The sequence below is a fragment of the Thalassophryne amazonica genome, chromosome 14 (assembly GCF_902500255.1).
Source record: "Thalassophryne amazonica chromosome 14, fThaAma1.1, whole genome shotgun sequence".
Lineage (NCBI taxonomy): Eukaryota > Metazoa > Chordata > Actinopteri > Batrachoidiformes > Batrachoididae > Thalassophryne > Thalassophryne amazonica.
Window position 1 is genome coordinate 14,749,766 of NC_047116.1, and position 26,666 is coordinate 14,776,431.

Below are 26,666 nucleotides of genomic sequence, written 5' to 3' on the forward strand. Positions count from 1 at the left end.
ATAAACTTTATCCATTCTTCTGCTCAAATAGCAACAACAGCTATTAGAGGTCCACTTTTGAAGACATTTTTTCATACTATTATTACTATTAATAATAATTAATAATAATAATAATAATAATGTCAACAACTAAAATGTTTAGAAAGAATTTAAATGTTAGAAAAATGTTAGAAAGCATTTAATAGTTACATTCAGTAGTTACAATTTCTAACCTACATTGTTTATAAATAAGTTTTACAGTTACAGTGCTGTCAGCAGTTAAATATGAGGTCAAGAAAGATCTCTTTATTTTATTTTTTATAAAACACACATTTATGTTCCTATAAAGTGAGTACTAGCAAAACGGGTTATCATTTTCATGTTGAGGTGGCAGGGGGTTGTTGTCAGCAGCTGCTTAAAGTAACTAATAAAGTAACTAGTAATCTAAAGGTGTTAGTTACTTTTAAAATTGAGTAATCAGTAAAGTAACTAAGTTACTTTTTCAAGGAGTACTCAGTAATTGGATTACTTTTTCAAAGTAACTGTGGCAACACTGGCTGTAGGTTATGTTATTGTTATTACCTTGTTATTATATGGTTTGTGTTTTCTTAATTTGCAAATCATCCTTTGAAGCACCTGCTGCTGAATTGATGCTGAATTGCTGATTTGATGCAGCTGTTCCCTGTATTTGCAAGTGTTTCCTGCATTTGCTTGTGTTTTCATAATTTGGAATTGTTGTGACTTCTCTTGGCCACTGTAGACTTCCTCTTCACCGCTGTGTTCACTGGCCCAAATTGTTCAGGTCGTTTCTGTGGTAAATTTCAAGTTACATTTAGTTTGTTGGGATGCACAGTCTAAAAGAGATAAATAAAGAAATTGTAAAAGAAATTGATAGTATCAGATAATTGAATGCACACCTGCACTTGGTGGGATGTAGAGGTGATGCTACAGGAGGTGCTCAAGTGCTTCACCTCAGGGAGCTGTGGTGGATAAGTGGTGTTGGTGCCCTTTGAAGTTCTCTACACTGAATCATTTCCTCACCAGAAAACTTCTCACTTCTGAGTTCACCATCTAATGCTGCATTCCATTGTACTTGCAAAATGGAAAAAATGACCTCCGATTTGTAAAAGTGCAGTGGAATGGCTATTCAACTTATTCCAAATGTTATGTGTTGGACGCAGGACGGAGAACATGACCAGCGTTTGAAGGACCCAGTATGAAATAAGAAGAGCACGGTACAAAGGATAACAAAATTTAATGACATAACAGTGACGTGCTAAATACAACAAATGAGTGCGCGGTCTGTAAGGTGGAGATGACGGTGTGCTCCCAGCAGCACTAACGGTCCGGAGCCAGAAACAGTTCGGACCCAAGGACCCCGCCGACACCCCCCAGGTGGCCGCGACAAACCGAGTCTGTGAAAGAAGAAACCATCATGTGAGTCCACACTCCACACACAGAGAGACCACTCAAAGGTGTACACAAACAGCAAACACTTCCTGGCTTAATCACTTAATCAGCTTCCCACCCTGCAGGCATGGAACACCCAGTTCACATTATCACTGCAGTGGAAGCTGAATAAACGACTAACATAACAGCTCAATATAATAAGGTGTGAGGGACACCACATTTACTGACTGTACAAATGTTAGTCACAAAACCTAACGTACCTCAGGAAGTGTGCTGACGAGCGTGAGACCTCACCCCCTCCTCTTTCACAGACCATGGCATCAAACCTGGACGTTCTCTGCATCCATAATGATGAGATGGCTCTCAAGACGACGATCTCACCCGTCTGGTCACAAGGTCGAGTCTCTGGCAAATACACACTGTGTACTCCAGACTTAAATGCCACCATGCTCCAATCCGTGTAGATGCACCACAGCTGTGAGTCCTGACGAGCTGCACATGATCAGCCTCAGGTGATCAGGGTGAGGTCCTGATAACTCAGCCACACAGCCACTCAGTCCTAAACGCGTGCCACCTGGAAGGAAAAACAAAAGACAGAAACAGAAGACAGAAACAAAAAGCAGCCAGGCCCGCCAGGCACCCCAGCCACAACAGCACCCCACCCTCACGGGAAGCCTCCCGGCGACCACACAAACCTGGCCCAGGAGAAACACCCCCCTCCGGGGACCATGGCTGGAAACCGTATCTGCATTCATCTTCCAACAGAATCCTCATCTAACAGAACGGTCGACGTCTTCTCCTCTGGCTGCATCTTTACCTTTGTTTCTGTCAATCGATTTGCACAGGTGTGGCCAGGAGTTCTTAAACCTGTGCGGTCAGCCTTTGTCCAACCATGTTTAAAGTCTGTAGTCATAAAACAAAAAAGACAAACACAAACAACCAAACCCCCCCCCCCCCCCCCCCCCCCCCCCTCCCCAGGGGACCGTCCCATCAAACCCCGGGAAGAGGAGAAAAGAAAAACCCAAACTTAAGCTTGCAAATAAAAAAACGCTGACACCCCCCCCCCGACGACATGTAGGGACCAACACCCCCCAGAGGACATCCCGCCAGCTCCAGGAGTAATAACCACAGCCGAGGTCCCTCTGGGATCCAAAGTCACCCACGGGGACTCCCAGCGCCTCCCAGAGGACCGTTCCATCAACCCCAGGAGACGCCCCCCCTCATGACCAACGGACCCAGCCCCGGCCGTCTATGGCTAGATGGACCCACAGCCCTTTCCCCCCCAGAGGACACCACAGTCACACCCTGAGGGCGGAAATTTGGGGGGGGAACAAAAGGAAAAAAAAAGACAGTAACAAAAAGCAGCCAGGCCCGCCAGGCACCCCAGCCACAACACCAAGTCGGAAACTCATGGAAGATCCATGTAGTAAGGTGTAATGTAACACCATGTAATGTAAGGTGGTGCACATGGTGAGTGGTAAGCAGAATTATGTTTTTGTCAGTTTTTACTTGTATGTAGCAGTTGATGGCAGGTGTTATGCACAAAATTTATACCGACCTGAGTTGTGGATCATAGTGTTGCTGTCATTTTGCAGAAACACTGACTCGATGTCATGAGTTTGGAGTAGATATCCTTGTTTTCATGAGCAGATCCACTGGAATGCATTTAGTTAGGAAGTCATGAATATCGACTTGGAATTATCGAGATTCACAAACACAGATGGAGAAGCATAAAAATGGATTTAAGAAAGGAGGATCTGTGCTTAAATATGAATTAGAAAATCCTCCTGCGAGGGAAACGGAGAAGTGCAGCAGTGACAAAACTGACCCTCTTTGACCTTGAGATGGCATTTTCTTATATAGAACAAAATGAATGCAGTAACTGTTTGCGATGTTCTGTGTCAATGTTTTATTTGCCAACCCAGCTGATGCGTCTTATCTGAAAGTACAGAAACTGCAGCGGCAGATATGTGTTTATCTGTTCCATGAAGCCGTAGCGACAGTACTGCAGTTAGCCGTAGTTGTACTCCATCAGCAGTACTCATAACACCCCGGTGGCGGAGTAATGATTTGGAGTCTCTGCACTGTCAAGCAGTTTTAATACCGCCTGTCTGAAAGTCATCGAACACTGAACCGGTAGTTATTGCACCAATTTAATTCACCGTCCTCAAATTAGGGTCCTCACTGTTTCATCACACTCGTAAGTTTTGATTCACCATCTCCTATTTGAGGAGATTATTCCCCTGCAGTGACAATACGTTCCTCCAGCATTTCATTTAATCAGAAGGATCTAGTTCTCCGTTAGGCGAAATGGGATTATTGCAGCCGCTGCATCCCCTCTGTGGTTTGGGGCGACGAGAGGGAAGACTTTTTACGTTGTAAAAATAAAAACTTTGTTGTGCAACCTCAGAGACGTGGAGGCGAGTGTTTATAATCATTACAGCTGCTTTATCTTTGATTGGCTTGAGGATTCTTAGTTTGGACTGGCTACTAATGCAGCATTTTATCAGTCTGGCAGACCAACAGACACGCAGCGATGCCAAGTAACGGACAGTGAGTTAGCGCTGCAGGGGGTGCTGCGTGTCACCGCGGTTTATCATCAGGATTCTCGGAACAAACGGCTGCACATAAACACAGGCTGGGTAAAGCACTTTGTTCTGCTGCAACGCGTAATGTACGGAGGGATCGCGTAGCAGAGCTCGGCGGCTTAAATCCAACTGATAAAACTTCTATGAAATGTGCTCAAGAAATCAATTTTTGTTTTTTGTTTTGTATGGTGTGACTTGGGAATATGAAGCAGGCAAGCGCTGACTTTCTCTGACGCTCCACAGTGTTCCTGGGAAATAAGAAGAACGTGCGTTCGTGTGTTTGAGAGTGGGGCGTGATGGGAGGAACGTGTGACACGGCATCCATCCATTCATCATTCTGATGTCCGGCCCAACCTCTCCTGTCAGCAAAAATACTGACACACAGGATTTTTTTTTTTTTTTTTTTTACATTTCAGCTGAGATCATAACCTGTAAAAGTGTGTGATGTCACATTCTGGCCACAAGCTTTCAAGTTGAGTTTTGTTTAAGTTGAGTATAATTTGCCGTGATCCATATCTTCACCCGGGTTTCCTCCAGGAGCAGATACATTTACTGGAGTAATTCACATAAACGGTGGCGTCAGGTTGAGTTGTGATGATCTTCGGCATGTGAATTATGTCGACCACCAATCACAAGCTGTCCTCCTGGTCCCACAACTGACTAATATCCTTAGTGACGGTGGTTTCAGCCAGACTAGTTTTCAGTCTTGCTTTTCCAGAGCATGTTCTTCTATTGTGTGAAATTTAAACCTGTGAGTGACATCACAGAGGGATTGTCCACTATGTTTACAGTCTGTGACGTCTCTATGATAAACACAACATGATGTTTTGCTTATTTAAAAGGGAAGTACTGCGTTTTTAAACTTTGGCTCTATTGTTTAGATGTTTTTGGGTTGATCTTTTCAATTGGGACAAAAGCAACTTTGGTTGGTGCAGGTTTGCCTGGTGGAATTCAGAAATAGCAGGTAGAGTTGAGTTGAGCCCAGCCGGTAGCAGCAAGGGGACGAAAAGGGCTACAAATGGAGACCGGAGGTTTGAGAGCCACCGCCTTAACTTCAACCCTCAGCATGAGCTGTTTTCCCTCAAAGTTGCATTTTGTTAGCATACTTCTTGTCCCGTCACAGGAAGTGCATTGTCACCACTTCCCTTAATAATAAATGTGTATTCTAACATACGCACAAAGGTAAAGGACTGAAAATGGACAAAAACTGGAAGTTTTGTCACTTTTCTTCCCCTTAATTTGAACCTTCTGCTGACTAGGCTCTGTTCTTATTCATTACTTTTTCTTTCTTTCTTTTTAAACCTATTCGGTTTTTGCACTCGCTGTAGTAAACTCAGTTCTACCCTCCACCACCGCCGCATACCCGTGGCCCAGTATCTCCTCCTCTCTTCCTCCCTCACCCCCTCCTGTGTTATCTCGCTCTGCTTTTCCACAGTTCATCATTATCTCTCTCTGAGCTCCCCTCTCTCATCCATCACTGTTAGCCACAGGTTTCCCTCATATTACTGCAGAATGGACGTTCATTTATCAAAAAGAAGAATGCCGGCGCACACGCGCGCACACACATACAGTCATGCATGTACGTGCACATTTGGATGCCCTTGCAGGTACACGTTGCATGGCAGGGAGCTGTGTAGTCATGTGACCTCCCTGCTGTTCTGTGTGTCTGCAGACTGGAGCGCCTTGGCCTGGGTTTGCCTCATCACGCTGAACCTGTACCTCAACCTGGTCAGAGAAATGAGCACCAGGAGATATCAGATGTGAGTAGATTATTTTTTTTGTGTGTGTGTGTGTGTGTGTGTGTGTGCTCACATCATCTACTTTGGATTCCTTCTCCATGTGTGTGTGAGTTAGAGGACTTCACAGGTCAAATATTTCAGGCACAATCTTAAACAAACCTGTGGTCATCTGGCCTGAACTTAGAGTATGTCCGTGAAGGTGACTGAATGAGAAAGATGCACTGTAAAAAAAAAAGTTTATTTGTCTAATTTCGAATCAAAATATCTAATCTGTGTTGGGAAAGTGTAGTGACACGGACCCACAACAGGGGGCGTAAATGAACGGACAATGGATAAGGCAAAATATAACAATTTAATGTTGCAAACTGTGCACAACAGAATACAGACAAATGCAGTTTGAGAATGATAATCAATTATACGAAAAGTGACGTGTGGGCAGGCTCGAGGATAGAAGACATCCGTCCAGAGAAGAGCCGGGTCCCACACGGCTTCCACCGCCAACGGATCTGAAGAACACCGGAGCCGACAAGTCCTGAATCTCCAGGTGGCCACCGTCTCCAGCTGTCGGACCTGGTACTGCTGGCAGGAAGCAGAGACAGTTAATGGTGGGTGTGTGGATACACACCCAGTAAATCCTCAAACACAGAAAACAGTTCCTCCGGGAGGGAGCACCTCCACCTCCGAAATAGGAACACGACAGCAGCTTCTGTTACCACTTATCTGGTTGGAGTGAGAGGCAAAGACGTCGGCACTGTCACTGACCGCCAACCCAGCTGACAGGGCACCACAGGACAACGGCTGCAAACAGATCACACGTAAGTCAACGTTCAGACACAGCAGAGAATATTACCTAGTTTGTAGATGATTTCTCGGCAGGGAGGTGGAGTTGCAGTCGGGCTTTTATGGTGATATTGTATAATGGCAGTTGATGAGTGGCAGCTGGTGCTGATGATGAGTGACGGCTGTCACTCTCTGTTGCTCCGACGCCCTCTCGTGCTTGAAGCCCGCACTTCAAGCAGGGCACCCTCTGGTGGTGGTAGGCCAGCAGTACCTCCTCTTCCGCGGCCCACACAACAGGACCTCCTCCTCAATGGGCGCCTCCTGGCGCCTGACCAGGCTTATCTGGATGTCGCCGGTAGAAATTGGCCAGGAGGGCTGGGTCCAGGATGCAGCTCCTCTTCACCCAGGAGCGTTCCTCAGGTCCATACCCCTCCCATTCCACCAGGTACTGGAACCCCCGGCCCTTCCGACGAACGTCCAGGAGCCGGCGTACGGTCCATGCCGGCTCCCCGTCGATGATCCGGGCAGGAGGCGGCGCCGGTCCAGGGGTGCAGAGTGGTGAAGTGTGGTAGGGCTTGAGACGTGACACATGGAAAACAGGATGGATCCGCAGTGAAGCTGGCAGCTTCGGCCGGACTGAGGACTTTGAGGATGGGGAACGGTCCAATAAATCTGTCCTTGAGTTTTTGGGATTCCACTTGAAGTGGGATGTCCTTGGTAGATAGCCAAACCTCCTGCCCGGGCTGGTACGCAGGGGCCGGGGAACGCCGGCGGTCTGCATGGGCCTTGGTCCTCGTCCGGGCTTTGAGCAGGGCAGAGCGGGCGGTATGCCACACCTGACGGCACCTCCTGAGGTGGGTCTGGACCGAGGGCACCCCGACCTCTCCCTCCATGAGCGGGAACAACGGGGGCTGATACCCCAGACACACTTCAAACGGGGAGAGGCCGGTGGCAGATGACACTTGGCTATTGTGAGTGTACTTGATCCAGGCCAGATGGCTGCTCCAGGCCGTTGGGTGCGCAGAGGTCACGCAGCGGAGGGCCTGCTCCAAGTCCTGGTTCGCCTGCTCTGCCTGTCCATTCGTCTGGGGATGGTACCCGGACGAGAGACTCACGGTGGCCCCCAGTTCCCTGCAGAAACTCCTCCAGACTTGAGAGGAGAACTGAGGACCACAATCCGACATGATGTACGATGGAATCCCATGCAGACGCACGACGTGGTGGACCAGGAGGTCTGCAGTCTCCTGGGCCGTCGGGAGCTTCGGGAGGGCCACGAAGTTGCCCGCCTTGGAGAACTGGTCCACTATCGTGAAAATGGTGGTCATGCCCTGGGACGGCGGGAGGCCCGTGACGAAGTCCAGGCCGATGTGGGACCAGGGGTGATGAGGAACGGGTAAAGGCTGGAGGAGGTCTTGGGTCCTGTGATGGTCAGCCTTGCCCCTGGCGCAGGTGGTACAGGCCTGGACGTAATCCCGGACGTCGGCTACCATAGACGCCCACCTTAAGCGCTGCCGGACCACTGCCACGGTTCTTCGCACCCCTGGGTGGCAGGAGAGCTTGGAACCATGACAGAAGTCCAAGACGGCAGTCCTGGCCTCTGGTGGGACGTACAGTTTATCCTTCGGGCCAGTCCCCGGGTCCGGGTTCCGTGCCAGGGCGTCCCGGACGGTCTTCTCCACGTCCCAGGTGAGGGCGGCCACGACAGTGGACTCGGGGATGATGTTTTCTGTTGGATCCGACAGCTCGGTCTTGACTTCCTCCTCGTGCACCCGGGACAGGGCGTCGGATCATTGATTCTTAAACCGGGGCGGTATGTGATCCGGAAGTCAAAACGCCCGAAGAACAGTGACCAGCAGGCTTGCCTGGGGTTCAGACGCTTGGCGGTCCGAATGTACTCCAGGTTCTGATGGTCCGTGAAAACCGTAAACGGTACCGGTGCTCCCTCCAACAGGTGTCTCCACTCCTCAAGAGCCTCTTTCACCGCCAGAAGGTCCCGATTGCCGACGTCATAGTTCCTTTCAGCCGGGGTCAACCTGTGGGAAAAATAGGCACATGGATGGAGGACCTTGTCGGACTCCCCACTCTGGGATAGCATGGCCCCTATCCCTGAGTCAGAGGCGACCACTTCAAGTATGAACTGGCGATTTGGAACTGTTTGAGAATGATAATCAATTATACGAAAAGTGACGTTTGGGCAGGCTCGAGGATAGAAGACATCCGTTCAGAGAAGAAAATCCTCAAACACAGAAAACAGTTCCTCCGGGAGGGAGCACCTCCACCTCCGAAATAGGAACACGACAGCAGCTCCTGTTACCACTTATCTGGTTGGAGTGAGAGGCGAAGACGTCGGCACTCTCACTGACCGCCAACCCAGCTGACAGGGCACCACAGGACAACGGCTGCAAACAGATCACACGTAAGTCAACGTTCAGACACAGCAGAGAATATTACCTAGTTTGTAGATGATTTCTCGGCAGGGAGGTGGAGTTGCAGTCTGGCTTTTATGGTGATATTGTATGATGGCAGCTGATGAGTGACAGCTGGTGCTGATGATGAGTGACGGCTGTCACTCTCTGTTGCTCCGACGCCCTCTCGTGCTTGAAGCCCGCACTTCAAGCAGGGCGCCATCTGGTGGTGGTAGGCCAGCAGTACCTCCTCTTCCTCGGCCCACACAACAATCTGCACTTAATATAGGACACTATCACTTTGCAGTAAAATATAAGGACTTGTTTTCTGATAATACATATTAAAACTCTTATGTGACATCAAACAAGCTTTTTTCACTGCAAATATGCAAAATCTAATGTGTAGTCAAAATATCTAATTTGCACTTAGACAAAAAAAATTTAACTGCAGAAAATGCAAAAAGTTGAGCAAGTACATTTTTTCTTATTTCTGGTCAGATATGTCATTATTTCACATTAGATAAAGTCACGTAAGAGAAATTTCTGTAAAATATAATAACTTGTTTTTTGAAAATATAGCTTAAAAAACTTTAGTGAAAGTCTCTAATCATGTCGTTTTGACTCATGTCCGAAATTAAACAAGCTTTTTTTCACTGTGAAACGCTAAAATTTTAAAACTTTAGGTAGTTACCTAATTTCTAGTCAGAATATCTAATTACACTTAAAACAGAATCACGTAAACATGTGACATTTCAGTTTTTAGGAAAATATTTCTTAAAAATCTTAAGTGAAAGAGTCTTGGGAAGCAACTTGTTTTGAGTTGTGTCCAAGATGGGACAAGCTTTTTGACTCACCGTAAGATTTTTTTAAACTGTTAAACCTTCTAATACGAGTAAAATAAAGTGAGTTTTTCCAAGTAGTTTCAAAATGTTTCAAAAAAATCTGAAGTGATTTTCACTTGTTCCATTAGATTTTTTTTAACTTGACTCAAGTTAAAAACACTTTGTAACAAGTTAAAAACACCTCACTCACAAGATGTAAAAAAGAGTTAGCTTGCTTAAATAAATGTTGGGCGTGACAGATCTTGATATAAAATACCACATTAAATAAGTGTTTACTGCTTTTTTTGCAGCTGTCTTGTTTAAGGCAAATGGCTTGGAAAAATTTTGCTGAGATTTTGAATGTGGTTGTTTAAGCGGCATGAAACAGCACTCCTCGGTATATTGTGACCTTTTAAATATGGTAAGCGGTATCGGAGAAATTTCTCTTGTTGTTTGCCAGAGCGCCACTGACCCCAGAGACTTTTCTATCAACTAATCAGTTAATTCACTAAACGTTTCAGCTCTGCTATATTTCTCTCTCCCCTCCCTCCCTGTGTGTCTGTGTTCATACCGCCAGAGCATGTGTTGCCTTTGGGAGCGCTGACAGCCCCCCCTCCCTTTTGGTTCCACACAGCCGATGCGCTAATTGAAAAGGGGAATGAGTGTCAGCCGTTAAGTGTGTGCATCTGTGTACGTGTGTGTGTGTGCACATCCTTCTTCACGCTTTGTGGCTGCATGCTTCTGTCGCTCAAACTCCCATGAGCACTCTCTACTGTGCGAGTGTGTGTGTGTGTGTGTGTGTGTGTGTGTATGTATGTAATGTGTTCCCTTTCTCCATGGTGGCTGACGAGGTTTATCACACAAACACATACAGCAGAGTTTAATTTCCACCACTACGAAAAAAATCACATGCCGATAGTTTCCATAGTTTTCCATTCCATTGTGATATATATATATATATATATATATATATATATATACACACACACACACACACACACAAAGCACACTGACATCATTAAAGGGCATATTCCACGACAGTCAACACAATTTATTTTTCTATTCTATATAGCTGATATAGCTGATAAAAGTAAAATAAGCCAGAGTACATCAGAAAAACGCAAGACAGATTTATGCCATTTTGATCCAGAATCATTGCATAACTTTGGGCACCAATTTTAGCTGCCTGAAGGTCCCTCTGCCTGCAGCCCGTTACAGTCCACATCATGCTTGGGTTTATGTCAGTACACACAGTCAATCTGGGGTGTTTTTTGTGTACAAATGTAATATGACTTTAATTGGGCTTTTAAGTCAAATTATTGTGTTTGAATAAAACACCAAGCAGTAGTAAATACATAAATGCATACCCTTAAAGACGCACTGCTGATTTTAGTCCTCCTGTGTTCGCGCACAGAGCCATGAAGAATACTGTTCAGCCGTCTGGTGCTGTCATTTGTCCGTCCACGGTAAAGATACACACACAAATGGGTGTGTGCTGGTCCATGTTAGGGTTCTCCCGTTAAGGTACAACAACGATCACAGTCAACACATTCTCTGTGACTCTCCCAGGGATGAAAAATTTCCGCTTTTTGGTGGATTTCCGCTTTTTTGCCAGTCACCTGGTTCATTTTTTAGATCAGTGTTATCCTGCAGGAACCGCTCAGTGCTGAATATTGTGTTTTTTACATTCAGCACCTAGTTGGGCAGCTAAAGGATCCATGGGATCATAATATTGAGCCATTGGCAGCACTGATTTGTACATTAGTGGTTGGCTGCATTCTCGTTCCCTTTTACATTAATGACTGTCAGCGTCTGTGATAAAGTTGGGTTATAATGGTCCGTTAACCATCATTAATTTGTTCTTTTGATATGCAAATAGCCCAGCTAATTTGGGTGCTAACATAAGTTAACATTGTTTGTGTAGCAGTGTTTATCTGGTGTTTAACATGCTAACTGACATGCTGTTACTTTTAGTTCATGAAATATTGAGAGTTTTCTCGATATTTCTCCAACAAGGACTTGTCCTGTTTTCAGCTGTCTGAACTTGGCAACCAATTTTTGCCAAAGTTGGTAGAAAGGGTGGTTCTGGAATAGAAAACATTACATTTGGGAGTGGAACAAATACACAATAAATGTCAATAAAACTTTAACTATGTAACACAAAAACCAGAGTTTTAAGGGTTTTGTTTTGGCAAAGGTCAAGGACATTGGGGCCAAACATCTAAATATTTGTTTATTTGTATGTTTGTTCCACTCTTCCTCCAGTTCTTTTGATCAGTTTCCACTAAACCTGATATGTGGTTGATAGTCAATTTCACTTCAATTTATTTCATTTTATATAGCGCCAGATCACAACAAAGTTACTTCAAGGTGCTTCACACAAGTAAGGTTTAACCTTACCAAACCCCAGAGCAAGCACACAGGTGACAGTGGTAAGGAAAAACTCCTTCTGATGATTTGAGGAAGAAACCTCAAGCAGACCAGACTCAACGGGGTGACCCTCTGCTTGGGCCATGCTACAGACACAATTGACAATATGACTGCAGGAAATTTTGGGAGTCCATGTTGGTGCACAGGACGGGAGGCCTGCAGAAGAAGACATCCACTCCCATCTCTGGATGGAGCCACACTTTAAACAGAGACTAAAACAAAAAAGCAGAATCAGTGGCAGAAAGACAACAAAATACAGTATAATTTCACAGCATTAAGCAACAAGAAAAACAGAAGTAATGCTAATGTGTTCATCGACCACTCGTCCTAAGCTTCACTAAAAGCCCCAGACTTTAGATAAAGTTGAGGCCACGTCCCGCTCTGTTTACTAATAAGATGAATTTCAACTCCAGAACTGCCCTTAAAGGGTTTGTTTTGGCACAGCTCAAGGTCACTGGGGCCAGAATTATGATTTTCATTCCAATGTCAACCAAACTTGGCATATGTGGAGGTGGATTCTGGAATTGCCCAGGTGACGTTAAATTTACCAAAGGTCAGTTAATGGGATCAATGTCATTGGGGTCAAAGGTCAAAATTTAAGTTTTTGTCTCTGATTTGAATTGAACTTGAAACACAAGTGGGAGTGTGTTCCAGAATTTGGATAGCAAGGTCATATTTGGCAAGGTCAGTCACTGGGCTCAAGGTCATGTCTGCCTGTTTGTTGGTCTACTCCTCCCAGGTTATTTTGCTGATTTATACCAAACGTACGTCATTTAAGGTTGGCCCCTAAATTACCCATTTAAAAGAAATTACGTTTTGGCAAAGGTCAAGAAATTAGATTTTCAACCTGATTCGGACCAAATCGGGCACCTACAAATGAATTGCCCTGTAAAGGTCAGCCAGATGTTAATCAATTGAATGAAGGTCATTGGGGTCAAATGTCAGATTGCTGTAGCTGTTACTGCCATCATGCACGTGAGTACTATTACAGAGTAATAAAGTAATTTCATCTGGATCCACCTTAGAATTTGTTTATATTTCTGGCCTGGTTGAACATTTTCACCAAATTTCTTCAAAATTGTTTAGTTTTTGAGTAATCCTGCTGACAAAGAGACTGTTGATGACTAATGAGAATACGAGGGCTGTCAATAAAGTAACGGTCCTTTTAATTTTTTTCAAAAACTATATGGATTTCATTCATATGTTTTTACGTCAGACATGCTTGAACCCTCGTGCGCATGCGTGAGTTTTTCCACGCCTGTCGGTGACGTCATTCGCCTGTGAGCACTCCTTGTGGGAGGAGTCATCCAGCCCCTCGTCGGAATTCCTTTGTCTGAGAAGTTGCTGAGAGACTGGCGCGTTGTTTGATCAAAATTTTTTCTAAACCTGTGAGACACATCGAAGTGGACACGGTTCGAAAAATTAAGCTGGTTTTCAGTGAAAATTTTAACGGCTGATGAGAGATTTTGAGGTGATTCTGTCGCTTTAAGGACTTTTCACGGTGCGAGACGTCGCGCAGCGCTCTCAGGCGGCGTCATCAGCCTGTTCAAGCTGAAAACCTCCACATTTCAGGCTCTATTGATCCAGGACGTCGTGAGAGAACAGAGAAGTTTCAGAAGAAGTCGGTTTCAGCATTTTATCCGGATATTCCACTGTTAAAGGAGATTTTTTTAATGAAAGACGTGCGGACGGATCCGCGCGTCGGGACGCAGCCGGCGCGGTGCGGCGGCACAGGAAAAACACCTCCGTGTTGATAACCATTTGTAAAATCCAGGCGGCTTTTGATGGCTTTCAGTGGAGTGAGTATATGAGAAATTGTTTAACAGGCAGGACATGTTCCAACTTGTCCTTAAGGCTTTCAACAGAGGTGTTTTTCCTGTGGCGGAGCGTCACGGCGGCTGCGTCCCGACGCGCGGACCCGTCCGCACGTCTTTCATTAAAAAAATCTCCTTTAACAGTGGAATATCCGGATAAAATGCTGAAACCGACTTCTTCTGAAACTTCTCTGTTCTCTCACGACGTCCTGGATCAATAGAGCCTGAAATGTGGAGGTTTTCAGCTTGAACAGGCTGATGACGGCGGCTGAGAGCGCAGCGCGACGTCTCGCACCGTGAAAAGTCCTTAAAGCGACAGTATCACCTCAAAATCTCTCATCAGCCGTTAAAATTTTCACTGAAAACCAGCTTAATTTTTCGAACCATGTCCACTTCGATGTGTCTCACAGGTTTAGAAAAAATTTTGATCAAACAACGCGCCAGTCTCTCAGCAACTTCTCAGACAAAGGAATTCCTACGAGTGGCTGGACGACTCCTCCCACAAGGAGTGCTCACAGGCGAATGACGTCACCGACAGGCGTGGAAAAACTCACGCATGCGCACGAGGGTTCAAGCATGTCTGACGTAAAAACATATGAATGAAATCCATATAGTTTTTGAAAAAAATAAAAAGGACCGTTACTTTATTGACAGCCCTCGTATAACCTTAATTTAGTTGTCAATACTGTGTAAGCATAATAATTGACTGTATAAACGTTCAGAAGATTTAAGTTGATTGAATTGATCTTTACTAATACACCGACCCTCATTGTGTGAAGTTCTATGTTAAAAAATAAAAGTTGGAGAGAGTTTCACTGCATTGATTTGTGATAAGCCAGACAATAAAGTGATGCTATAAAGGAGACGGGTTTATGTGTACAACAGTGGGGGCGAGCCCTGAAGCTGAAATCTTCTTGTTTCAGAGCCTTATCAGCTGCACACTCCTGGTGGTGGGCCCTCAGAGATGTAGGTGCAAGAAGGAATTGTGTCGCTAGACACACTTGTGCAACCCATGAAGAAAAAAGTAAAATAAATATATAAATCGCACAGAGTGCAGCGAGGACAGGCATGCAGCGAGGACAGGCGTGCAGTGAGGACAGGCGTGCAGCAGGCGCTGCTGTATTGTGCCCACATAAGCTGTATGTGTTTAGGCTGGTGGGTATGTCGCTTTGCATGCGTGCACGCATAATGACCACCCACCCTCCCACATTCTGTCTCTCTCTCTCTCTCTCTCTCTCTCTCACACACACACACACACACACACAGCGAGGGAAGAGTGTGGTGGTTTATGAATGAACAAATTGCCAGAGGAAATGGAAAGCAGAGGGCGCATGATGTAAAAGCAGATGAATCAGACGCAGGTGGGGATGTGTGAAGTGGTCGATTGTGTGTGTGTGCAGGCTTTTGTACGGCGGTAGTGGAGACCAGCATGCTGAATGTGTTGTGCACTGAGGGCAGGGAGATTGCAGGAAAACTGAAGGGGGGTGGGGGGTGCGTGCACTTTGAGGTTGGAAAAATGAGATTGCACATTGAGAGGGAATGCAATAATATGGGCTTGTGTGCACACTGACACGTGCATGCTGTACGTGCACATGTGTGCTTGCAGGTGTGTGAAATGCAGAATGAACCGCACTCCGGCTGTGCCTCATTAAGCCCGTGTTGTGTGTCGCTTCGGACGGCATCACATCTCGCGCGCAGGGCAGCAAGCGTGCGGCCGGCGCAGATGATGCTGCTGCTCTGTGTGTGTGTGTGTGTGTGTGTGTGTGTGTGTGTGTGTGTGTGTGTCTCTGCCTGCCTGCGAGCACTTGACATTGATTTCCTGACAAGCTCCCCTCCCCTCCATCGCTAGCGCTGCAGATCGGCTGCAGTGATATCACCACTCATATCCTCTCTGCCCACCTGTTTATTTGATCAATTTTCTTACTTTTATTTCTGGCACTTTTCCCCTCTCTTTTTTTATTTCTCTGTCTTTTGCACTCCGTCATGCATTAACTGTAAGTTGGAGTCACAATTACTGGGTATTTTCTTAAGACTATTTTGACAGGTACTTTTATGGTTAATCAAAGAATTTGGTAACGTTATTTTTCAGTGGTGATAATAAATCTGGAGGTCTGAGTCTGGACCTCATTATCTGATAAACAAATAAAAGCTTCCTTAACTTCAACCTGTCCAGTCTTTTCCTTAAGTTAACTTTCAAACTTAAAAACTGGAGTTGACAATGAGCTGCTGTGGCTCCTTCTATAGTTTCAACTCTCCTGACCACATGTAGTCACATCAAGGGCCAACATAGAGGACGCATTATTATTATTTGCCTTATTTTGAAGAGCTTTACAGTCAGCTGTCCTTTCAGTTGCACTCTAACTGGCACCGCCAGCATCATAAATACAACCAGTAAATGTAAACCAGACTGAACACACAGCAGCCACGGAGAATATCATCCTGCTCTCCGACGCGGCTGTGGACTTCACAGGGCTTCATAACCTATATTTCAAAGTTCCATAAGTTCCATATGGCGGTCAGTGAACATCCAGTTGCCATCGCCCCCTTTGTGTCCTTTGATACTTTCATATATTCAGCCACACTCAATAAGCCGGCGGTAAGCACAGATATGGCTTCACATCCCGTGTCCATGGCACAGCTATCCTGTTGAGATCGCTAGCCCGCTATCGCTTCTTCTCCTTTATCGTCACACTCTTGCAAAATTGGATAAACTTGTGCGGCTTTCATGTAGACACGTAAAAATTAAAACATTGTAAAAATGTGGCTGACTCTTTGGGGGGGAAAAAAAAGGATTTTGGCAAACAAATTCATTCTGGGTCCATTTTTCCGATATGCAGTCTGGAAAATTGCTTTAAGCAGGAAGGTAAATGTATAAAGCTACAGCTAATGACTCAGTTGCTCGCGTGTGCGTCACAATAAAAAGCATTTTAACATTAACCAACAGCACCCACAATGTGTGACGCAGTGTGAGATGGACAAGGTTTGGGACATATGTCTGCTTTGAACCAGGAACCTTCTGATTGGATGGCTTTGTCATATTAGCATGCTAATGTTATGTAAGCGAATGATGGCAGGGTAATGCAAATTAAATTTTTCCTAAAATCAAATGTTACCAACATTTTTGTCAGAAAATCATTTAGGAATATTTTGTGTTTGTCAAACAGATATTATCATGTGTGACAAAACACAAGAGAAACTGCGAAGATACCTTTTTTGGAAGCTTTGCAGGCCAGCTAGACTAGCTAGCATTAGTAACAGACGTATTGCATTTGGTTTCCAGTTTTTTACATTTTGGGACAACCAAAACTTGCATTTCATAAAAATGTGCCTATATATGGCTCACATGCATATATACCTAGCACAGACTAGCACTAGCTTCCCTAGTCACAGTCACCATGTTTAGCCATTTGTTAAGGTAAATTACTATACTCCATGCAAACAAAGTTTATGTATTTTAAAAGGTCATGTGACTCATTCTGTGCATCATGTAGCCTATAATAGCCGATAAAGTGATTCCAAGTGATTCCATTACAGATTGGCAAATAATGTTTTCCAAATCACCTAAAAAAGTTAAGGGTTGATATCCACTGGTTGACAACATCAAGCATGGTGATGGTCAAAGAAGCCTAAACAATGTAAAACTTTACTACCACCAATTATATCATACATGCAAGCAACTCGTATTGCACAGCAGGTTGGGGTGAGGGTATCATCTTCAGAGCATGCTCACAAATCTCAAGTACCTGTAATTTTTATAAATGGATAATTCATTAGTGGTTCTGTTTGGTTTTTAATACCATGGTCCAAATGTAATCAGCAGACGCCTGTTTTGGGAGGTTTGTAACAGTTGTCCTTAGCTATACTGTATCATTTTCAACAGAAAGCTCTTCCACGCATCCTCCCAGGTCTGTCCTTTGGACAGACAGACAGACAGAGAAGCACAGAGACAGCCTGGGAGCGTGACCTGAGACGGATTGAGTCTATGTCAGCTGTGGTGCCATCGCTCGATGGAACAAGTCAGAGCAAGACTTCCACATTATTGACTGGCTAACGCTGTACGCTCTATAAAGTATCAACACGGAAAGACACTAGAACGCACACCTTGTCTTTGACACACACACACACACACACACACACACACACACACACACACACACACACACACACACACACACACACACACACACACACACACAGAGCTACACCCTGTAATCACATTTTTTTTTCAAACTCCTCAAATCATCATTTCTGTTTTTGTGTCAGTCACTGATGAGGTGTTTGAGTGCATCCAGCTTTTTGAAGCTTTTGTCTTCTTTTTACAGTAAACTTCACAGCCGTACATGTTCCTTTTTAACCATCTCTCCACTCTCTAAACGGTTTGTTCAGTCGTGCTGCTCAGTATTTTTAATCACTGCTTTCCACTGCGTTGCATTCTGCATTTTTAAATCTTGCCTGTGGTTTTGATGCTTGGCATCTTCTCCAATTTCCCTTATGGATGACGATGATTATAGCCTCGATTACCTTGAGTAATTGGCGGCGGTCTGGTTGTATAGCCATTTGTCTAAGCCTGAAAAATAACTCCACCGTCAGTGCCAACAAGGAGGAGAACTGCAAACGAATTGATTTATTCATAGGTGTTTTCTCCAGGGGCAAAGCTCTCGGCTCTCCATGCACATAATGAAACTAATGTCTCCTCTTTATCAGGTTGTATCATCTGACAGCGTGGGGGGTGCCTCTGGTCATGGCGTCTTTGCCGCTGGTCAAGGGCTGCTATGGCCCCGCAGGAGCCTGGTGGTGAGTATAGCCTGTAATCAAGCTTCGATTTTGGTCAACAGTTGACTGAATTGAGGTTGGGGTATTTTTTTTTTTTGGTGTTTTTTAAACTCTCCAGGTATATTATGAGCAGAGCTTCAAACCATATTTTTTTCAGTTGGTTTGTTCCAAGCAACTTGAAACGCAACACCAGAATGCTTCAAAACCCATATCGTAGCAAGGCCTCAGATCATTACCAACTGATTGGAAACAAATTCTTCAATATGTTTTGAGCTCATTTGCCCCCTCTTGTGTTGAAAAATATAAAAAAACAGGACTGAAACCAGAATTTGAGTTAGTCGGTTTGTTCCAAGTAGAAACTATATTTTAATATTTCTAGTTTTGAGGTGCACCTTAAAATTATTATTCCTGAACTGGTTAGAACCGCAAGATATACCGGTTAATAATGTTTCATGTAAGTGCTGTGTGATGTAAGAGCATGTATCTTTCGTACATTGTAAAAAATGCATATTGCTGTAGTAGGCTAATGCGCCAGTTTACACACTAGGCTATGCCAGCTACATTGTTTAGCCTAACTGGAACGTTTTCCATCAGTATTTCTCTTTACATTTTAGCCTGTCCGTGAAATATTGATAAAGCTGATGTCTACGGCCAACATTTATAAACTACATAGCTCAGTATTTACAGGTTGGAAGCAAATTTTTCTCTTTGCCATTCCAAGATGTGCACAATGTCAAGAAGAAGAAGGAAGCAAACTCGGCATCAAGTTATTGCAATTAGAAAATATTTTAATTTGCAATAAATGACCAAAAAAAAAAAGATCTTAACTGGTTTCACTAGAAAAAAAGCAATAAATAGTAAAATTCAAACACCCCCCCCCCAACTCTTCCTAAAACAAATAAAATAAAGCTAAAAAATGATCTTATTTCTAGAAATCTTAATTGAATTTTCACATGTTCCATTGGCAGATTTTTAAACATGGAAAGATGCTTTTTTTAAACTTTTAACAAGATTTTTTTTTTTTAAATCTGCCAAAACAAGTGAAGATTTCTTGAAATATGATGAAATTCTTGATCTAGCTAAGAAAAATCACTTTGAGCTTTATTTTACTAGTTGTTACATCTTTTACAAATAACAACAGCTTAAAAAATTTAAAGTGAGTCAAAACGGTTTGTCTCATCTGAGAAAGGTCTCAAAATAAGCTTAGGCTCTTTTACTTTACACGGTTTTTAAGATGATTTATTGAGAAACAAGTCCTTATAAAGCTGAACGGAATTTTACGTGTTAAGTGATTTTCTGTTTTATTAAGTGTCAATTTGATTTTTTTGACTGGAAATTAGCCAAATATGCTTTGCTGTTGCTTTCTTTTTATTATTATTATTATTTTATTTTATTTTTTGCAGTGTATCCAGTTTTTGGTTTTCATTTTTGTTCTGGAGAGTTTCAAAGTCTTAATTCTGAGGCACTTAAAAGTGTTCTTCTGAACTTAATGTTATTTTGTTGACCTTCACCACAAAATTTGTTTATTAAACTGCAGAAAATGCACGTATCCTCTGTGGGATGACCTGCTCCTGAAGCCTCCCCAGCCTGACCTCTCACTGCCCTGTTTGAATGTAGGCCGCCCTCTTTAATCTGCTATGCCGCAGACTGACTTTATATGTGTTGGCGAGGGACACATTTCAGTCATGTGTGATGAAACGTGCACATGCACAGCAGATTGCATCAGTGTGACAAACATTACCGATGTGTCACAGTGGATAGTGAAAAATGAAGCACTAACCCAGAAGGACAAAAAAAAACAGATTTGAGTGACGTGGCTCTTTAAGGGCCTTTCTTAAGGCCTTACTCCAGCGCTCCCTGTCTTCCCAGATTTTGTGCGGCAAAATTGGCAGTTATCAGCACATCGTTTAGCAGCAGAGCCTCTATTCAGACTAATGGGAAAAGCGTTATTTGTTCAGGTGCTCAGGCAAAGGAGAGGAGGTGGCGGCGGCAGAATGAGGAACTGGGGCAGAGCCTTAATCTCAGGGCTCGGCTCTCTCTTTCCACTCGCGGCTTATTAATAGCTACAGCTGCACAGCTTTTCCCCTCCGCACTCACACAAGTCTCTCTTCCGCTCGCGCACTCTCTTTCCTTTGTAACCTCCCTCCGCCCCAACTGCTCGATCTCTCACACTCTTGCTCTCTTTCTCCCCTCAGCTGGATCACAGACGATCACGTAGCTTGGAGATTTGGGATGTAAGTAGACCCTTTCAGCACCACCATCAAAGCTCCCCCCACCCCCAGTGGGAGAGATGGGAAGAAGAGAGTGGGGAGGTGTGGGGTGGGGTGGGGGAGTCTCTGCGGAAACAAGTGAAGGGTTGCATGTCAGGGGAGCGTGCTGGCTTTTTTCCTCTCTTGGTGTAAGGCCAAAATGTGTGTGTGTGTGTGTGTGTGTGTGTGTCTTGTTGGATTTCGTGGTGTTGCTAGACGGTGCGTTTAAGTGTTTAGGACATCTATGAAAGATTAGGCCTGTCGACTGCTCTCTGCAACCGGCCCTGAGTCCAGAGGGCCTCTGCCAATACCCAACTGCAACACACGCAGAAACAATTTGCTGCGAGCCAAGGTAATCGCGTTCCTGCTCGCAGCATCAGCAGGGAATCAATCTTTCTAAACAAATAAACACGCACAGGAAAAATATACACACGGGCATGCGCATCTGTGAGCTTACGTCACAGCGCACAGCTATCAGTCCCGCTAAACGAGCCCACGTCTCGTTTATCAGTGTTCCAGTGCTCCGCGGCTCTTACGAGTTTTCGACGCCGCAGTTTGCCCGTGGGGACGAGCTGCTCAGAGGATCAGGGAATCATTAGCTCTAATTACATCAAACCCAGAAGAGAGATTAGAGGCCGAGGCAGCAGCCGTCCCTGGAACAGAAAAAAAAAAACAGCACACACACACACACAAAAAATACATGCACACTTAAATTCTCGAACCCTCCTGACAGCTTGCAGGGAAATAAGAAGGAAGGTTATAAGTTTTAAAGGTGAAAAGGGGAAATGGTAGGAAGGGAGACATATGGGGCACTGGGAGCACGACAGAGGAGCACTCGGGGAAAAAAGATGGAAAGAGGGACGATGCGCAGCAACAGCAGCGCGAGGAGAGAAATGGATGGCTCTCCTCTCTGACTACGCCCCAGAGTGCATCTTCATCAGAGCTCAGCGAAGCGCTCAGACAGGACAGAAGAGGCGGGGGACGATCGGATGCAATGAAAAACGGAGGCAGACACAAAATGATGGAGGTGCAGGATTTTCAGGGCTTGAGTCAGCAAATGAAAACACTGGCACTTAGCTGAGTTTGCGCTCTTGGCGTTCCCTGTGTACAGCAAAGCCGATTCACACGTAATGCCAAAATGCCGCTGGGGTGATAAAGATAAAAGCAAACAGCTTTGAAAACCGGTGAAACTACATGCCGAGATGTTTCGAGGACATTGTGGAATCTGATTGCTGAAGCCGCAGTCCCGAGGTGGTCAAAGACCTGCGTGCTGAAAGCAGTCGGGCCTCACTGCAAATACAGTAAATCACTGAGCGCGTGTTCATTTGTATGTTCAGTTTGCACAAACGTACATGGTGTTTGAAATTTGAAAAGTCCTCAGATCTACAGCAGCTGTTAGCTGAAAATTGTCAATGCCCGTTTCAGTCCCCCCCCCCCCCAAAAAAAAATTCAACACAATTAAATTTTTGCATACCATGTCAAATTATAACTTTAAGTCACCTCAAAGGAGTATACAGATGTAAGATCTAAACAGTGTTTCTCAAACTTTTTCAGTTGAAGGACCATTTAACCAATAAATAAATCTCTACCTAGCGCCCCAAATATCTGAAAATAGGTCTGCTTACGACTCCTAACAATATATTACAGCAGTATTTTATTATCTCTTTGACTTTTGAGTCATTTTTAATCAGTTAGAGAAACACTTTTAAGTTAAGAGTATGATATTAATTTAAAATGTGATATTTTACCAATATACTCACGGACCACCAGGCGTTGCTCACGGACCACTATTTGAGAACAGCTGGTCTAGACCTTAATCATTATGTTCGTACCTATGAACATCGGTTTTCATAGCTATGAACAAAATTTACGAGTGGTCCCGGCCTTCAGTAGGAATCGTGCAGTTAGTCTGCTGTTAACCAAATCTACATTTTCAGTAGTTTATTACATATTTCATTACTTTGAAGGAGTTTACGTTTGAAAATCCTACAGAATTTCCACATCGTCATTAATTTGACATTATTCTGTGCAATGATACAATTTTAGTTTTAATATAATTCAAAGTTAATCCACATATCAAATATCATTAATTTAAGAAAAGTTGTTCCTTGATTAGCCACAGTGGTGAAATACAACAATCACAAAGGTCATGCAGGTGCATACACACACATAAGCCCCTGGTGCCACGGGAGACAGGTGGGTGGACTGCTGTGGGGCACATTAAGACAGCCAGTAGTCCACTTATGCGAGAGAACTCCAACTCGAGAGCTTCAGCGGTATTTAATTTTCACACAGTGTTCCACATCACAGACCAGACGTGTACTCTGTGTGTAGAGGTATAGAGGAAAAAGACTTCACGCTTCATTGTTGACTTCACGATCTACCAGTAGACTGTGATTGAATGGCTGGTGACCTCTTGCATAGATGAAGTGCATGCTGTCTGAAACCATCCAAACATTTCCACTATGTCATGTTTTAGTGTTTGCAGTTAATGTTCTTTGAAGTCCCAGAATAATTCTACATAGACTCCATGGCAGCAAATGTAAAAGAGGTGGTTTTGTCTCAGCTATTATTAATTCTTTGGTGAATAAATGTCCTCTCTGATGCCCTTCTAGTGATGTAATTGAATATACAACCCCAATTCCAGTGAAGTTGGGACATTGTGTAAAATGTAAATAAAAACAGAATACAATGTACTTCAATGGGTGACGGGTCTGGACTGCAGGCAGGCCAGTCAAGTACCCGCACTCTTTTACTACGAAGCCACGCTGTTGTAACACGTACAGAATGTGGCTTGGCATTGTCTTGCTGAAATAAGCAGGGATATCCCTGAAAAAGACGTTGCTTGGATGGCAGCATGTGTTGCTCCAAAACCTGGATGTATCTTTCAGCATTGATGGTGCCATCACAGATGTGTAAGTTGCCCATGTCATGGGCACTAACACACCCCCATACCATCACAGATGCTGGCTTTTGAACTTTGTGCTGGTAACAATCTGGATGGTCTTTTTCCTCTTTTGTCTCGAGGACACGACGTCCATGATTTCCAAAAACAATTTGAAATGTGGACTCATCAGACCACAGCACACTTTTCCACTTTGCATCTGTCCATTTCAAATGAGCTCGGGCCCAGAGAAGGTGGGGGCGTTTCTGGATGTTGTTGATGTATGGCTTTCGCTTTGCATGGTAGAGTTGCACTTGTAGATGTAGCGACGAACTGTGTTAACTGACAATGGTTTTCTGAAGTGTTCCTGAGCCCACACGGTAAGATCCTTTACACAATGATGTCGGTTTTTAATGCAGTGCCGCCTGAAGGTCACATGCATTCAATGTTGGTTTTCGGACTTGCTGCTTACGTGTAGAAAGTTCTCCTGATTCTCTGAATCTTCTCATTATATTATGGACTGTAGATGATGGAATCTCTAATATTCCTTGCAATTGAACGTTGAGAAACATTACTGTTGAACTATGTTTTCACACAGTTGTTCACAAAGTGGTGATCCTCACCCCATCTTTGCTTGGGAACGGCTGAGCCTTTTGGGGATGCTGCTTTTATACCCAATCGTGACACTCACCTGTTTCCAATTAACCTGTTCACCTGTGGAAAGTTGCAAAGAGGTGTTCTTTGAGCATTCATCAACTTTCCCAGTCTTTTGTTGCCGCTGTCCCAGCTTTTTTGAAATGTGTTGCAGGCATCCATTTCAAAATGAGCAAATATTTGCACAAAAACAATAAAGTTTATCAGTTTGAACATTAAATATCTTGTCTTTGTGGTGTATTCAATTGAATATAGGTTGAAGAAGATTTGCAAATCACTGTATTCTGTTTTTATTTACATTTCACACAACGTCCCGACTTCATTGGAATTGGGGTTGTACCTGCACTGGAGAAGCCACAGATGGTGGTCACATTGTTCTGATGACCCGAGTGTTTGTTTCTGAAAGCCCACAGATGTTTGTACTTGATGAAAGTCAACCTTTACCCAGCGCACCCTGTTCTTTGTCTTCCTGCATCTCGGTTTGCTCCGTCCCCAGAGTGAGTTGTTGAACAGGTTGATCGTGATCTCTCACTTGGCGACAGGATCTTGAATGTCAAACTTTGGAGCGCTAACAAAGCTGCACTCTCATCTTCTGCCGAAAACTTCAATTACGGCTCCTTTCATCTGGACCTCATCCTTCATGTTTTTTCGAGCGGCGCCGGAGCGAAGGCTGAGCCGAGGCAGACGCAGACAGATTCGTTCTGTGCCTCTGATGATTTTCTCCCAGTTTCTGGCCTCCCTCCCCTCTAACTCCTCAACCCCCCCCCCCCCTCCCCCCAACACCCCACGTGGTTAATAGTCTTTCTATCAGTCCTTCTTTAATGACTCTATCAGGTGTGGCCTCTTTCTGCTCCTTTCATTTCTGGCTATGACCTTATTCCTCTGCATTTCTTTTTATCACCCTGCAGCCTTTCTTTTTGTGGTCTTGACCTTCAGTCCTCCATCATCTGTCCATCCACACCCTTCTTTTCCTGTCCTCACTTCCTGCTCACTCCACCCCTCTTTCGCCCTCACTCCCTCTCTCTGTCTGTCTCTCTTTTTTTTTTCTTCTCCCCTCCTATGTCGTCTCCTCCCCCCCGTTTCTGTCCTCTCTGGCTGGGTAGTGCTTAGCTGTACAGCACAGCAGACTCTAATGGCAGATCATTATCATGCTAATTAGAGCACTTTGTAGCTGCCGCCCGTCATTCTCTTCTCCTCGCAGCGCCCACGCTATCGTTAAAAAGGCCACGCTTCCCTCTACTGCCCACCCACCCCCCCACCCCATCTCTCCATCATTAACAGGACGTGCGCTGGCGTAATTGGACGCTGTTTATTCCAGAGAGCGGGTTATTAAATCACACCGAGGTGACGCTCGCTCAGGTCTCCCCGAAACGCTTTCATCATTGTCCCATGCCACTATCAGACACACACACACACGCGCGCGCGCGGGCGGGCTTTCAAAGATGTTAGTCTTCTTCTAATCTTACTGCCTACAAGACTTGAAGGAACGTGTTGCATTTCCTTTTTCTTGCCTTTACATCTCCATGCCAACCGTTGTAAATTCCACTGCTAATAAAGAGTTAAATTTAGTAAATCCCAGGTGGTTTCTTTCCCCCTTGTGACCGTTCTGAAAGGCTGCATTTACACTCCAGCGCTTGATGCTCAGAGAAGATTTTCTGAGAGATTTTTTTCCCCCTTTGTCCTGGATCACGTCAGTTCATGTGGTACTCAGGCATCCTCCAACGAGACCGAGCACCAAAGACATCCAGTCGCCTCTTTGGGGCACTGGTGGTTAGCGTCCATGTCTCACAACCATACAGTTCACAACCTACTTGGACCTTTGTTCTCCTGCAAAGGTACTGGCATCACCAGATATGTCTGTCCAGGTGTCTCTTGACTCCATGAGCTTTTTCCAGGTGTCGCTTGATGTCAGTGGCAGAAGACCCAGAGGCATGAATGCCGCTGCTGAGGCAAGTGAATCTCTCTATCTGTTTGACACTTTCACCACATCCAGATATTCTTCTGGTGGCTGAGTCCAAGAAATCATAAAAAGCCTGAAAGTCTTAATCCTTGATGGTCACAAACCCTGACTCTCCGGCTCCTCAGGGTTTCAAGTGCCATTAATCAGTTAGGCATGAGCAGTCCACAGAGGAGATGATGT

General features: G+C 44.6%; 1 protein-coding gene across 2 annotated transcripts in view; it reads left to right on the forward strand.

Annotated features, from left to right (window-relative positions):
* The window catches only part of si:dkey-100n23.5 (cyclic AMP receptor-like protein A), a 108,894-nt gene that overhangs the window by 20,608 nt on the left and 61,620 nt on the right, over nt 1-26,666 (forward strand). For both annotated transcript variants that reach the window (XM_034186782.1, XM_034186783.1), the window contains 3 exons: nt 5,650-5,737; nt 18,671-18,760; nt 20,935-20,973. In XM_034186782.1, the coding sequence (XP_034042673.1) occupies nt 5,650-5,737; nt 18,671-18,760; nt 20,935-20,973 (217 nt within the window). The remainder of the gene's footprint in view (nt 1-5,649; nt 5,738-18,670; nt 18,761-20,934; nt 20,974-26,666) is intronic.